The sequence below is a fragment of the Gavialis gangeticus genome, unplaced genomic scaffold, assembly GCF_001723915.1.
Source record: "Gavialis gangeticus isolate Ggan-Ray unplaced genomic scaffold, GavGan_comp1, whole genome shotgun sequence".
Taxonomy (NCBI): Eukaryota; Metazoa; Chordata; order Crocodylia; family Gavialidae; genus Gavialis; species Gavialis gangeticus.
In genome coordinates, this window is record NW_017729000.1 from 1,613,606 (window position 1) to 1,628,014 (window position 14,409).

The following is a 14,409-nucleotide window of genomic DNA, read 5'->3' on the forward strand; positions in this document are numbered from 1 at the left end:
ATATATTGGGGGTGTGTGCTCAAAATTTTTTTACTGATAAGGGTGCACGAATATAAATGTACATATATTGGGGGGGTGTGCTCAAAAATTTTTTACTGATGGGGTGTGCGATCAAAAAAGTTTGGAGACCACTGTCATAGACAACGAGGATTGAAGGGAGCTCAGGCGGTCACATCCAGTCCAACCCCTGCTCCAAGCAGGACCAGCCCCAACAGTGGGAATGAGGCTGCATTTTGATCAGCTCTGTTTGAATGGTCCTCCACTTCAAATCCAAATTAAATTTATGACTCATTGTCACCATGCCTGGAACCACAAACTAGTGCTCAAGCAAGCAAAAATAAACTGGGGACTTGTATGAATAGCATCTCTTTATACAATGTCACTTTTAAAAAAAAAAAAGGAAAAAAAAGTGGCCTGGCACCCTCCGCAGTGTGAAATGATGCTGCATCACACAAGAATGTCTAAAATATATTAGCAAACCATGAAAAGAGGTTTATTGCGCAAATACAACCCCTAATGTGTTTTGGATTTTAAAGGGCACGTACCTCACTCTGTTTTGGAGACCTCTGCAATTCAGGTTTTAATCCAATCCATTATGTGTCCCAACTGACATAAGTGAGTTTATATAAAACAGCTGATACAGATGCCAAGTATTAGACCAATTTACCTAAAAATCCCGGTCTAGAATGAGGCTAGCTGCATGGTTAATGCCTGAATCCAGAGCCCAATTTTCCCAAAGCTTGAGGGGGAAGAAGAAGTTTTGATTTGTGGGTTCATTTCTGAATCAGAGGTGAATGCTTTGCTTGAAATCTCCACCTTCAAAAAAGAATAGGCATCAGGGTGGCTGAAATATAGTGTCTTGGTTTAGGAAAGTCTAATTTCATGGCCTCTCGCTATTGGCTAGTGCTTTTCATTTCCTCCTTCCTACCTGCATCTTGGAGCAGAGAAAGGGCTATTTGGATCGAGTCATTCCTTCTCCTGGTGCTAGTATACAGGCAGTCAGAGCCAGGGACCATTGCCTCCACCCCTATCTTCTTCACTGCTCAAAAGAGTGTAGCTCTGGTTTTTGATCGGTGTTCGCAAGTGCTGCCATATTACATGTCAGACATAATGGTTAATAAGGCCGTTTATCAAACCTCACTGCAAACTCATGGCATTGAGCTCTTTCTGTTGCACAGAAAGCTGGAGAGCCCATGGGTTTATAAAACTCAGATTTCCTGTTCTCTGCACATCAAGGCCTACATTAGAGCAAAATATAACCTGAGTGTCCTGGAACACAGGACTCGAGGCATTATGTTCCCCCTTTGGGAACGTGTGGGCGAGAGAGTTGTGTTCTTGTGGCTTTAAACACAGTGACATTTATTTACTTCAGAGAACAAAGGAAAACCAAACTGTTTGTAAAGACCCAACCAGCAAACTGGCTTCACTCGCCCCAGTCCTTGGTAACAGTGTCCCATAAATAGGTTAGGCATTTCTTGAGAACTGGGGCAGAAGTGTACTGGAAAATGCCACAAGTTATGCTGAAAGACCACTCACGTGGTGCCACACCAGTAAGGGCTGGGAAAGCAAAGATGCATCGAGAGTCTGCCTCTTTCAATGAGCTCTCTTGGTGTGGTGATGTGGAAGGGGAGGCTGGAAACTTTTCTTTTTTAAAGCCCTTAGCAATTTTTTCTTTATGATTTATTTCCCCCCCATTTTCTATTGTGTCCAATACATGTGCTTTCATAGGGGCTAAGTACAGACAGTCAAAAAAACCCGAGGTTGAATGGATGTAATCTTTGCAGGTTAGTCATACCTGCGTAGATTGAACTGACAAGCAACTGAACAGACATTCACTTTTGATCCCAGAAATGCAGCCACATGCCTGCAGTGGCTTAGGCCAGAAGCCGGGGGGTGCTAGAGCACACCTCCCTGCTGGGCTGGAGCTGACAACTTGGGCCAAAGCTAGCCCACCCATCCTATGAGGGCAGGGTTTATGGAGGAGGTGCAAAGCATCCTGGGATGTTGGGGGACCGTGAGTGAACTTGAATCTGGAGGGGGTCTGGCACAGAAGTTCAACAAACCAATTTAACCTAAATCAGTTCAGCCTGATATTGCATCCATCCAGGTTAACTTAAACCGGTTTCAGCTATTTTGAAAATGGTTTATGTGCACTGAACTTCTGTTGTGTTACAGACTGGAACCAGTTTCCAATCACTTATACCGGTATATGTGTGATTTCTGCCCCTAGCCTAAAAATCGTGCAACAATGACTGCTTTTCTCAAAGTGCCAGCTCCTGGAGTCAGCTGGGCTTCATTTTTTTTAAATGACACATTTCATTATAAGAAGTAAATATCTAGGTCCTCAGGAAAAAGCTTGTAAGCCTGAAAATACCAAAAGGAAAAAAAGAAGAACCCCCCGCTGATTTTTTATTTTTAAATCTCATGATTTTTAATCCAGTCTTTTGATTTCTTGGGGGGTCTGATTCATTCTTCTGAACACTTGGGGGCGGTAGCACTGACTTCTTTTTTTCCATCAATTTTTTTTTTAAATGTATGGGAACTTTTTACAGTGCGTTTCATTCACATAAGGAGATGGCTGCATTTCTGAGCAGCATTCCTGGTTCTTCAGTGTTTTGTTGCCAACTCTTTTCTTTGGGGATTTTCATTCTTGAGATATAGGGGGGAGGGTGTTAGGAGTTGTGCTCAAACCTCACACAACAGACAAACTAGAGATGACCACAAAGGGCCCGTGACTTTTGTAGGGATGTATTACATTTCTTTTCTTTTCCTTTTAATTTTTTTAAGCCTACTTTTAAATTAAAAATCAGAAAAAATAGCTTTTGAAAATGCTTTTCCGAAGTGTTTGGTTGTCATTCAGGAGGAAGAAACCCCTCTTTGGTCTGCAAAAATTGAAAAAAAATTGCAAAAAAGAAAGTTTTTATAAAAAAAAAATTAAAAAAATAAAATAAAATAAAAAAACCCCAAACCAACAAAACCCCCAAACCATTATCAGAAAGGTTTCATCTTAATTTTTCATCCAGTGCGCCTTGCCATGAAACATTGACTCGCTCCAATAAACAACCAGTGACGTGCTCTAAAATCAAGGCAGTCGGGCTCCCTTCAGCACAAGAGCTGTGGGGTTCAGCCCATTCTATTAAATGTAAACGATTTCTTCTCTTCTGATATGTGTGTAAGGCTTTTCACCAAACCCACCACCCACCCCACTGCTCCTCCTGCCCCCATGGCATGCTTCCCTCCAGGCAGGCCTCTTCGAAAGTCACAGGAAAGCTTGGATAATAATAACGTGAAGGTAGAGGGGCTCTGGAGATTCCTTTAAAGTCTTTCCACTGGGGTCTTGCCCCACTTCTAGACACAACCATCTCATTTCCTGCAGACCAGAAACCATGCCTGGATGCCCCAAGTGTTTGTTTGGCTCCTACAGCTGCTCTGCAGAGTAAGTGGCTGACCTTTTCACAGCCCTTTTCTGAGAGGGCAGTCTGGGCTCAGGAGAGGGCATGGCAAGATGGGGGTGGATGTTGCCACAGCCTTGAGCAATGATGGAGAATGTGCCCACTCTGTGGGTGCATCTGCATGTGCAATTAATGCTATTTGGCTTTACTGTGCAGTTAATTTACTGCGCAGTAGACTAAGCCTGCATGTGTGGATGGTGATGCTTTACTGCACAGTAGTCTACTGCACAGTAGAGTGTCTTGTGTAGACACAGCCACTGTTCACTAACCACCAAAATGAGGGTAGTGTAACCACCCTAGGGCAGCACTGGGCACACGAAATAACCACTCTCTAAAGCAAGGGTGTTGGCACACACTCACAGCTACTCTGAGGGTGCAGACATATGACACGTAAATGGACTTTGCAGTGAAAATGGGAAGAGCATGCACAGCATTACTACAGGGTAAGTCACTTGATTCTGGAGTGACGTTACCTCTGGGAACAATTGGACTTAACTTTACTTCGGGTAAAATTACGCTAGTATAGTGTGTTCACAGCTCTCCTCCGTTCCATCCCTGGGTGGCTGTTTGTTCGGTGCAGACACGTTATTATCACCATCTTCCCTGCCACCTAGTGGCAAGGTCTTGTAATACATCTACCATGGGAGAGGGGGCCACATGTCCACTGAACGTAGCGGTGTAATTTTACTCCAGAGTAATATCTGAGAAAATTATCTGGCAGTAAACGTGTCATGGCCCATCAGATACCCACATTTACCTTCATCTTCGTGTGCCTTGCACACATGGTAGGCGTGCTATGCTTCGTTGCAATGCTCTTTGTGTGGTCTGGAGCTGGTATAGACATACCCATTGTGCAGTCGTTCCTGTTTGCTCCAGTAGTGAAAAGCAGGTTTGCACAGAGTTGCGCTAGAAATGCACCATCACATGTATGTACACGATGGTGGTAGACTTGGGATCCACATGTTTAAATGGCACGTGTTCCACTGCACACCTAGAGTCCAAGTGCTCAATAGATTTAACCTTTGCCCACCTTACTGTAACAGTTTTTGTCCAAACCTTTAGCAAATCCCCCGTTTGTAAAGCGTGTGTTAGTCAGGCACCGTTGTGACCACCGGAGTATAAAACCTTCATCTGGCGTGTGCTGGCTTGAGCCGTCGCACTAAGCCAGGCTTAATGTTCATAGAAGGAAGCAAGTGCTTCGCGTGTATGACAACTGAGATAATGTTGTTATGGCTGAGAAGGAGAATGCTTGTAAATATTGTTGTCACTGGCTTTTATGTGGGTTACATCAAGATTGTATTCAAACATTGACAGGTTAATTACACGTTTCAAAGCTTTGTTTACTGAGATCCGAGAGGAAAGTGTTATTAAAGAAGTGTTCGGCTTGTAACAGTGCTTTTTTCCCCCCCACTCCCTCTGTTTTCTTCTAGCTGATTACTCCTCATGCAATCCGAGTTCAGACGCCTCCCCGACACATCCCTGGTGTGGTAGAAGTCACATTGTCCTACAAATCGAAGCAGTTCTGCAAGGGAACGCCTGGGAGGTTCATTTACACTGGTAAGACTGCTTTAGCACCAGCTGCAATGTATAAAACGAGGGCAAGCAGCGGACCGAACTCCCAGCTGCTGGGACTGCCAGTCCTGGGTTTTATTGCTATCACTTGCAACTTCATAGTAAGGTTTGATTTTTAGTGAATGGGTGGCTATAGGTCATTGCAAAAATGCACTTTTTTTGGAACGGGGATCATTTGTATATTTGCTCCTACCTCCTCCAGGAAGGAGAAAATAAGAGATTATTTCATAATTATGGTGATGCACAGTGGGTCCATGCCTAAACAGAGGTGTAAAGGCCTAATGAAGAAGCACAACGAGCCAGCACAAGTAAGGCTGTCTCTTCGTGGCTGAGACCCTCAGCTATGCACTCTCCTCTGACGCCGTTAGAGCAGTGCAATCCAGTGTGTCCACGTCGCCGGATCTCTCCAAGCATAAGCATGCTGGCCTGCCCACATCTACTGTGTGGCACCGCTGTGTTTATCTCTGCCTTCTAGGAAAGCTGGGCAGCTGTCCCATGCACGCTTGTGGATAGCAGTGCATTTGGGGAGCCTCTTCCATGCAGAGATCGCATGGGAGGACTGGTTAAGGGTTTTATTTTCCCCCTTAAAATGCATGGCCATGGGGCATCCCAAATAGTTAGGAATCATGTGAAACCACATTGTGGAGGGATAAGGACTGGATTTAAATACAGTCAAGCAGTATCCTAGCCATCTATTTTATATATATAAAACTATAAAATAATATATATAAAATAATCTCTATTTCTAGATAGATAGATATCTCTATCTATCTAGATCGCTAATATCTATATCTAGATATATAGAGAGATATCTAGATAGATAGATCAATCAATATATAAATACATATATATAATGGATAACCTGTGGTACCAGCCTAGCTGTCCATTATAGATAGATAGGTAGATTGATCAGTGGCTCCCGATCTTGGGGTGCGACCCAAATCAGTATCGTGGGGGGTCCGCCCCTTGCTCCACCCCTCCTGCCTGCGGGGCTCTCCCAGTGAGTGGTCCATGCGGCTTTTGCCGCCTGCTGCCCCCACGATCCCAACTCGGCCCAGGCTCTGTTGGCGCCACTGGGCATGAGTGAGTCGGGGGTCACGACCCAGATTTAGGCTTGCAGCAAAAAAAGGTTGGTAGCTACTGATATAGATAGATATAGATGTAGCTATATAAATAAATATCCATTATACAGATAAATATGATATATAAATATATATAAAATAGAGAGATTATTTTATATTTATTATATTATTTTATAGTTTTATATGTATATTTTATAGTTTTATATATCTATATATATCTATATTATGTATATATATATTACATATTATATATCTATAAAGCCTGTGGTGCCAACCTCTTCGGAGTCACTTTACAAGAGTTAGGAAGTGATACTTCCTGTCGACTCGGCGCTGGCGAGACCCCAGCTGCAGTCCTGTGTCCAGTTCTGGGCGCTGCACTTCAAAGAAGAGGTGGAGGATCTTGCAAGGGTCCCAACAAGGGCCACAAGGATGATGAAGGGCTTGGAGGACAAACCTTATGGGGAAAGACTGAGGGATCTGGGACTGCTCAGCCTGGGGAAGAGAGGACTGAGGGGGCCTTGGTGGCCGTCTATAAGTATGTAAGGGGTGAATATCAGGAGCTGGGAGAAAAACTGTTCACTAGAGCAGCCCAGGGGAGGACAAGGAGCAGTGGCCATGAACTGTCAGAGGATGGTTTCAGGTTGGATGCAAGGAAGAACGTGTTTACGGTAAGGGTGCCCAGAATCTGGAATTGACTTCCCAAGGAGGTGGTGCGGCCCTCAACCTTGGAAGTCTTCAAGAGGAGACTGGACAGACGCCTTGCTGGGATTGTTTGATCTCAGCAGTACTCTGGCCCAGAGCAGGAGCAGGAGGTTGGACTTGATAAAATTTCAAAGCCCCTTCCAGCTCTTCATTTCTATGATTTCCATTGCACTGGGCTCTATTACATTTATCCCTAGACCTGTCTCTGGGGTGTCTATACAGGACTCCTTGGTTCCTTGCTGTGTTTGTGGGTTGTGGTAAATCCTGAGCTGTGGCAGGTCTCCTGAGCTCCCAGAGAAGGTTAAATACAAGAACTATTTGAAAAGCTCCTGGATATGAACTACTCACCAAGCCCGCAGTGGCCCGTGTGGTGCTCTTGATGCACATACACCGTCATATGTGCATGCATGTGTGTGGAGGGTGCATTATGGGCTGTGTCGGTACAAACAGGTGAGCTCTGTTCCCATGTGATTTCACTGATGCAGAATGGTTTGCATAACGGTGCCTTGCAGAGACATGTTCGTGCTTCATCAGGGTTTTTGGTTAAATTGGGCCTGAAATGTTCACGACAGGTCTTCTCTGCCAAGGTGCAGGTGATCATTGGGTCTCGGAGTATGGTTAGTAGGAGTGCTAGCTTTTGAATGAATGGGCAGAAAAGTCAAAGCATGTGCTTTATTCAAATGGCTTAATTAGTCATTGAAGCTAAATAAATATTACAAGAGCAAAGGATAAGCAAGGGTTCCCGTTGTTGGATGCTTAATATGGACAGTTTTCACCAGCTGAGGATGTGACCCAGAGAATCCTAAATAGTTTGACTAAAAAGTCTGTCTCAGTCTCATTTTTCACTCCCGTGACTAAATGTTATTTCACTGTTCTCCGGGCATAGACTGTTTTGTCTTGGGCAGATGGGATATGTAGATTAAAAAATAACAAAGAAGGCAACCCATTCCCCAAATATTCTTTGCAGGGGAAACTTTCATGTCTCCCTTCTCCATGTGAAGAAGCAGAAAAAGGGCCAAGCCCAATTGGTTTTGATTTTGGTTTTCTGAATCACCTTTAATTAAGTCCTTTCAAGAAGAAAGAGGCATGTTTTGGGCTATCTGTTCAAAAGCAGAAGAGTGACTTGATATGACTCAATTGTTCCAGTCATTAACAGCATTCCCATTTAGTTTATTGCTTTATTTGTGCCATTTTCAGCTTAACATGTTTTTGTTCGGGGAGTGAAAATGATGAAGAACGACGCAAAAATGACAGCTGGATTCAAAGGCAGATTCCCTTAATTGTATATATGCCATAAAAATAGGACAGATGTATAAATTCTCTTCTGACCAGCATCATACCCCACATATTACTCCTTCCTCTGTCCTTTTATAGACAACTTATGAAACCTGGCCTGCTTTTCTTTTTTTTAAAGAAGGCGAACCTGAAAATAAAATAAAAACAATTAATGCATCTGACCTTTAGAAATGCCTTCCAGCCCTTTAAACAAAATGCAGGTTCAGTGCATGCCTGCCGATTAGTTTTAGTTAATTGAAAATTATAGGATTGACCCAAGAGGAAAATTTTGTTTGCACTCCAATCACTTTTACAAATTAAGGAAAATTACCACAATTTTGTTTAGCTAAGGTTTCACACTGAGTTCACGAAATTAGCTCAGCCATCCCAACAAAGTCAGCATTTTGTTAGTGAGCACTAGGAAAAAAAAAAAATAATAGTCTACGGTGGTGTACAAACGAAGCATAGGAAAAGCTATGATGCTTTATAGAACTAGGGCAAGTGTTTTTAATTAGGATTATTGGTTCATTGTAAGTTTTGAAGAACAATCAAACCAGCAGATTAGCTGTTTCTTTTAAAGCTAGAATTTCTTGCCATTCATTTTTCCCATGAGAACTTGTTTTAACTCCCACATAGCGCTATTTTATTTATTTCTTTCTTGCTTTTTACAAGGCTCATTATGGGCCTGCAGGAACTGGACCAATTGGAGGTGGTGATGCTGTCGCATTCCCCAGCGTCGCTCCAATCGGTGGGAGCGTTTCACCGTGTTTGTCGGGGCACTCGGTGTCCTGGAACATATTACAAAACCACAGAGGCTGAGAGTTTCCTCGGAGGAGTTCGGCCTCTGTTTTTTTGGCTGAAAACATTTCAGCATCACTTGTGCTTATTTGCCCTGCTCGTAAGCACGAGAAAAGGGGAGAGAAGGGGAGAGGAAAAAAAATAAATAGAGGAGGAGGAGAAAACCCACCAAACCAGGGAGTCGATCAAGCATGGTTTCCTTTCTAGTGAGAATGTCCCTGCTCGTTAATGGGCCCATTTTGTGGTCAGGTCTCATTTAGAAGAAATTATTTTTAATCAGTGTTCAACAAAATACCCCCTCAAGCCACCTGGCTGTAAACTGCTTGTTTTCCCTTACTGTTAAGTACTTAAATTCTTAGAAGAAAATACCCAGTGACCCATTAATTTTAGCCCTTTTTTTTCTCCTTTCTCCCTTTATCTGCAAACAACTCAGTAACTTGATCTCTGAGCCCCTGTGCCGTGTAGGGATCAAGGTCACATACATAGGGAGAAATCCTAGCTTTCAGAGGTATTTTTGAAAGAAGTACACCCATGGTGACTGTGTGTTTCCAGGGAAATGTAGATTTTTATTTTCTATCTTAAAAGCATGTCATTAGCAGACACTTACAAAGCAATTATTGCTTAGGTTTCAGGGTTTAAAGTTCCTTCAGGTAGACTGTTTATTAGGAATTGAATAATGGAAAATACCAAAGTGCACGCATCTCGCGAGTCGGGCATCAGCTTCTCGGATGGCACAGGTGAATATACCAAGGAGCCGATCACCTTTTCTGTACGGCGCCCTTCTTTCACGGCACTTTCCCAGTGTTAATGAATTAAGCCTTGTGTTGCACCTTCTTGTTCAGGTAAGTCCCTTGATGCCCATTGGATAAGTGGGGAAGACTGAGGCAAGGCCCCTTTACAGCTCACTGAATGGTGCTGTTCATCCATGGGATGTATGGACACTGGGACTCGAGTGGGATTGCATGCATGGAAATGAAAGCAGAGTTTTGTTTGCCCCAAACTGTATAGGGTCTATGCAAGGTCCATTATTCTTTATTTCCTATCAGATACTCAGTTGGTTAAAACTTTGCAGCTCTTGTTTCCAAACCGAAGCAAGGGATTGGGGGAGAGGCAGCAGTCTTGGGCTCTGTTTGTAGCTTTGGGACTAAGCGTATGACTGTAAAGATTTAGGATTGATCTTCAGGGTGGCCTGAGTCGTGTGAGATGTCCTTCCCCACCTTATATCCCACCTTGTAGCCATCCGTATCGTGTTTTTAATTGCAAAGCAAGAGCCCTTTTAGGAGTCACTCTCTGGCCCGCTTGTCTCTTCTTCGGGCTTGTCTTTACTGAACAGCAGGAGAGGAGAGTTGGGTGCAGAAGGGCTGGAAGCCGGGAGCAGAGTGCGACAGGATTGCAGCCAGTGGATTTCCTCTGCTTGCAGTCTGCACGCCCAGGTAACTTCCACGCAGCTGGCAGGGATGAGGAGGTGCGCCGTGGCGGGGATGATCTCCGATCTGCAGGGACAGCAGAGCTTCCAGGGTCAGGATGGACTGCTGGGGGTGTGGGTTGACCTGAGGCAGTTACAAGACAGATGGTAGGTAGTTGTAGAGTTAAAGTGCATCCCGACAGCACATGCCTCGAGGTAGTGCCATCATTGCACATTTAACTCAGGCTCTTATCCGAGTGTTGCTCCCAATGCCTTTTTTGCAGTGTAGCTGCTCACACACCCTGGTGAGGCTAGTGCAGTCCTGATCACCCAAAAGTAAGCCTGGAGTGAAGACACGCGTCCGCTGCAATTTCAGTCGTGTCATTTAACCCCACCTCGTATCGTCCCCCACCCCTGAAACGCGTGTTGTAACACATTCGAGGAACGTCTCCAGGACACTTTAAAAACTTGTCCCTTAAGTGCAAAACCGGCGATTTATGCTGTTGCTCGGGTCTGGGAAGGTTTGCTGCAGGCAGGGACTGCTTGCACATACATCTCCATGTCTCGAAACCTTCGAGCCTGGGAGATTTCATGGATCCTTTTGCGGGAAAACTCTGCTCTTCTCAAGAAGGCGCCGATGTCTTTCACAAGGCTCAGAGGAGACATAATCAATGAAGCAGCCTGCTTTCAGAAAAGAGGGTTTCTGGAGCTTGTAGACTGAAAAAAAAAGGATGCTGAGAGACAGACTGGCTGTCAGGAGGGGCTGAGAGCCCTGCTGGAGCCTGTAGCTCGATCCCTTTGGGAGGGCGCTTAACCCTCGTGCCAGCTAACCTTGGCCATAACCATATTATCCACTGGCTGCTCCAAAATGTCAAGTCAAGAGGCAGGGGATCTTAGTACACAACCTTGTATTTGAACCATGCCCCATTTGGGTGCACTTATTATTAAATCCTGAACACTTAAGTAGTTGATGAGTACAAATGAGGAGAGAACGCCGTCTTGGAGAGACCGGCACGGTAAGGAAAAGGCTGGCGTTTTTGGTGCCGCCGTGGGCTTTGCTCCGACCTGCCTGCATGTTAAATCCTTCTGCAGGAAAATGCTTGGGTGTCAGGTCTGGTAGGCAGCAAGCGAGTGCTATATGTCATTAATACCAAGTTGTATCTCTGCCTTTGGCAAGTCAACCTCCATAGGGGTAAGAGACTAAAAAGCATCAAGTGTTCCTAAGCGTTCAGGTTTTAAGTGCTACAGGGAAGCTAAACTGAAGTCAGAGTTGAGGCTAGATATGGGATTGGATGTTCTCGCCTCTCCTTGCACTGTTCGGCATGAAATGGAGATGCGAGGTTGCAGCCCTGGTTAAACTGTAGTGCAGAGCTCCACATTTAAGACCGTTGTGCTGTTCCTAGTCTCCTGGGAGCTCTGATGAGGTCTGAGAACAGGTGATAGCATAATCATATTAGGAAAAGGAGAAATAAACCAAGTCCATGTAAACAATATTTTTTTAATTGGGGAATGGTATTTGCTTCTCTTGTTTATAAAGACAAAATAGGAAAAAAAACAACCCAAACTTAATTAACACATTTTTAAAACATTTTTTGCCTGGTTACAGAGTAACCTGATCTGTCTCATCAGATCACAAGACAAATTTTTAATTCTGAAATGAGCCCTTCCCACAGGAAGATGGGAAGGCCCTATTTTTTCACACAACTCATCTCTGCCTCTAATAGCTTGTGCAGCAAACATCTGGTTGTGGGAAGACTCTCCCAAGGCAGCTGTTACTCTGCCGTGTCAGGACTTGGTTAGAGAACGGCGAAAGTTTCCTAGGCACTGGTCGAGTCCAAGAATGGATTTTCCTTCTCTGATGCAGGGCAGAGTGTGGAGAGTTTCCCCGCACTATAGGCCCACCTCACAACCATTGAGGGATGTTATCTCCACTGCATGGGATAGTTTAAGTGACTTGCCCAAGGTCTCCCAGAAGTCTGTGGCAGAGTTGGGAACCAGACCTAGGTGTCTTAATGTGCTGTCCACTAGCCTTTCCACTCAGCTTGTGCTGGTCTTTGGGTAGACCGCACATTTAAACCTACTGCTAACACAGCGTTTTAACCCAAACACACTCCTCTGCTGGATATGGTGATCAGGAGCTGTCGTCCACATAAAATAACTCCAGCATCTATTATTTGTTTTGCTGGGGGGGGGATTTAAAACATTTTAAAGACTTCCACAGTGGAGCAATAAACTGGCTGAGGTACTGGGAGGAGGCTGAGGGGTCTGCAGACATTCAGGGAAGTTGAAGGATGGGCTCACAGGGAAAGGGGCACTTACAGGCAGCAAGGAGATGGGGGAGGTAACCAGGAGAAACCCTTTTGTGTCTCATCTGCTCCCCAAACCCCGCTCTCTCTGGTGTTTGTTAAACACTGGCCTCACTATAATGCTCTGCAAAAAAACAGCCACTAAAAGTAGACTGTGTACCTGTAGGACATCTGCAAAATGAAAGCAATTATAGCTGCCGTCAGAATAAAGCGGGCTGTGAAGGAAACATATTATTTTGCATATTTTATGTATACACTTTTCAAGAAATATGACCTTTATTTCCTAGTTAGAGGGGAGTGCAATCAGGGTCGACGCAGCAAAAGGGAGCTGGATCATTAAAAAGAATATTTTCTCTTGCATTAGAAGACTAAATGGGCGCTAGGCCTTATTCACAACCTTGGCTTTTTTCCGTCTGCCCCGAGTTAATAAGTGATAAGGCCAGAAGAGAAATAAATCACTGAAATCCCTGTCCAAAGAAAACATATTGACTACAGCCAAGCAAATAACAGCCCATAACCAATGGTCCCATTCATCATTCATGTAATAGGGATATAAAGTATTTTCTACCTATGAAACCATAGACTAGGGAAAAGGCTGATAAGCCCCCTGATCTAAGCTATGTGATTTGATTATTAAAGGACATGAACTATTTGTCACAAAACTTTAATCTTTAAGATGTGTTGCCATAGCTAAACTATAAATTTGTGGTAAAGGATTAGAGAGCTATTAACGCTAAAGGTATAAACTAGACTTTGTAAGTATTCCTGCAATTGTTATGCAACCCTGTAGACCCTGGAAACTCTAACCTATTTAATGTGATATAACATAGTTATCTGACCTTCAGAGCCAATAAACCATTTGGTGCTTTTCAAGCTCCATACTTACCCCATGATAAATTGACCCACCGGTTCGCAAAATAAGTCTAGGAAATTCCTTCCTTTATTCCTGCCCCCTCTCCCCTCTCCAAAAAGCCCGTCCATCTCATACCCCTGCTTCAGAGCTCTTACCCTGCATTGAAACTACTCTCTTTTTTATTCTGCCGTTATTTTGTGGCAGTTGCTAAGCCGTTATTGCACCTTCTAAAAATGTGGTCAATAAAACAAAGAGCTGAGGTATATAAAAAGCCTGCATTGATTTAAGTGCCCTCCTTTTGCTACAGTCCTTCACTGACCAGTGTTTTAATAGCTGGATATGCAAATGATGCAAGTGCCCTGTCTACCTTTCATATAGCAAGGGGGATTGGTTAGCCAGTATGTAATTCTGTCCCCTTCATGTCCGCGCTGCCCTGGTCCCCAAGAACTCAGGCAGTCTTACATAGCAGTTCAAAACCTTGGGGCAGAGATTTTAATCAGGAAAATGACCCTGTTTTTGCACTGATGCTGCCTACCTTGTTCTTCTTGGTGTTGGACCCACGTCCTTCAAGCCCTGCCTGGTGCCCCTGCGTAGCGTTACTGTGCACCATCAAAGAGCTGCTGGGAAGCAGGCTGGGGTGGCAAAAGCATGTGTGCACACACAGAGGCTGTTTTATACCTGGTGGGACATGTCTGTGTGTGAGCATCTGGGCTGTACGCTTGCCAAAGAGTGCGTGAGAGCTGCTGCAGGGGGATGGCAAACTACAAGAAACTTTCTGTTTTGTGCAATAAAGGGCTTTGGCGTCCATTTGAAGGACGGGCCGGGACAGCGCAGAATTTCTCTCTTGCCTGTATTTTGCCTATTATCTCCTGGGGTTTGTGTGTGTGTGAGACAGCTGGCATCTTGGCTAACTGCAGGGATTGAACTAGGAAGAGGATGGAGCTGGGTTGGTCACAGTGGGGGC

At 44.3% G+C, this 14,409-nt stretch overlaps 1 protein-coding gene across 1 annotated transcript in view; it reads left to right on the forward strand.

Annotated features, from left to right (window-relative positions):
- The window catches only part of EBF1 (early B-cell factor 1), a 384,168-nt gene that overhangs the window by 295,307 nt on the left and 74,452 nt on the right, over positions 1-14,409 (forward strand). The window contains exon 9 of the mRNA XM_019505954.1: positions 4,883-5,009. Within this exon, the coding sequence (XP_019361499.1) occupies positions 4,883-5,009 (127 nt within the window). The remainder of the gene's footprint in view (positions 1-4,882; positions 5,010-14,409) is intronic.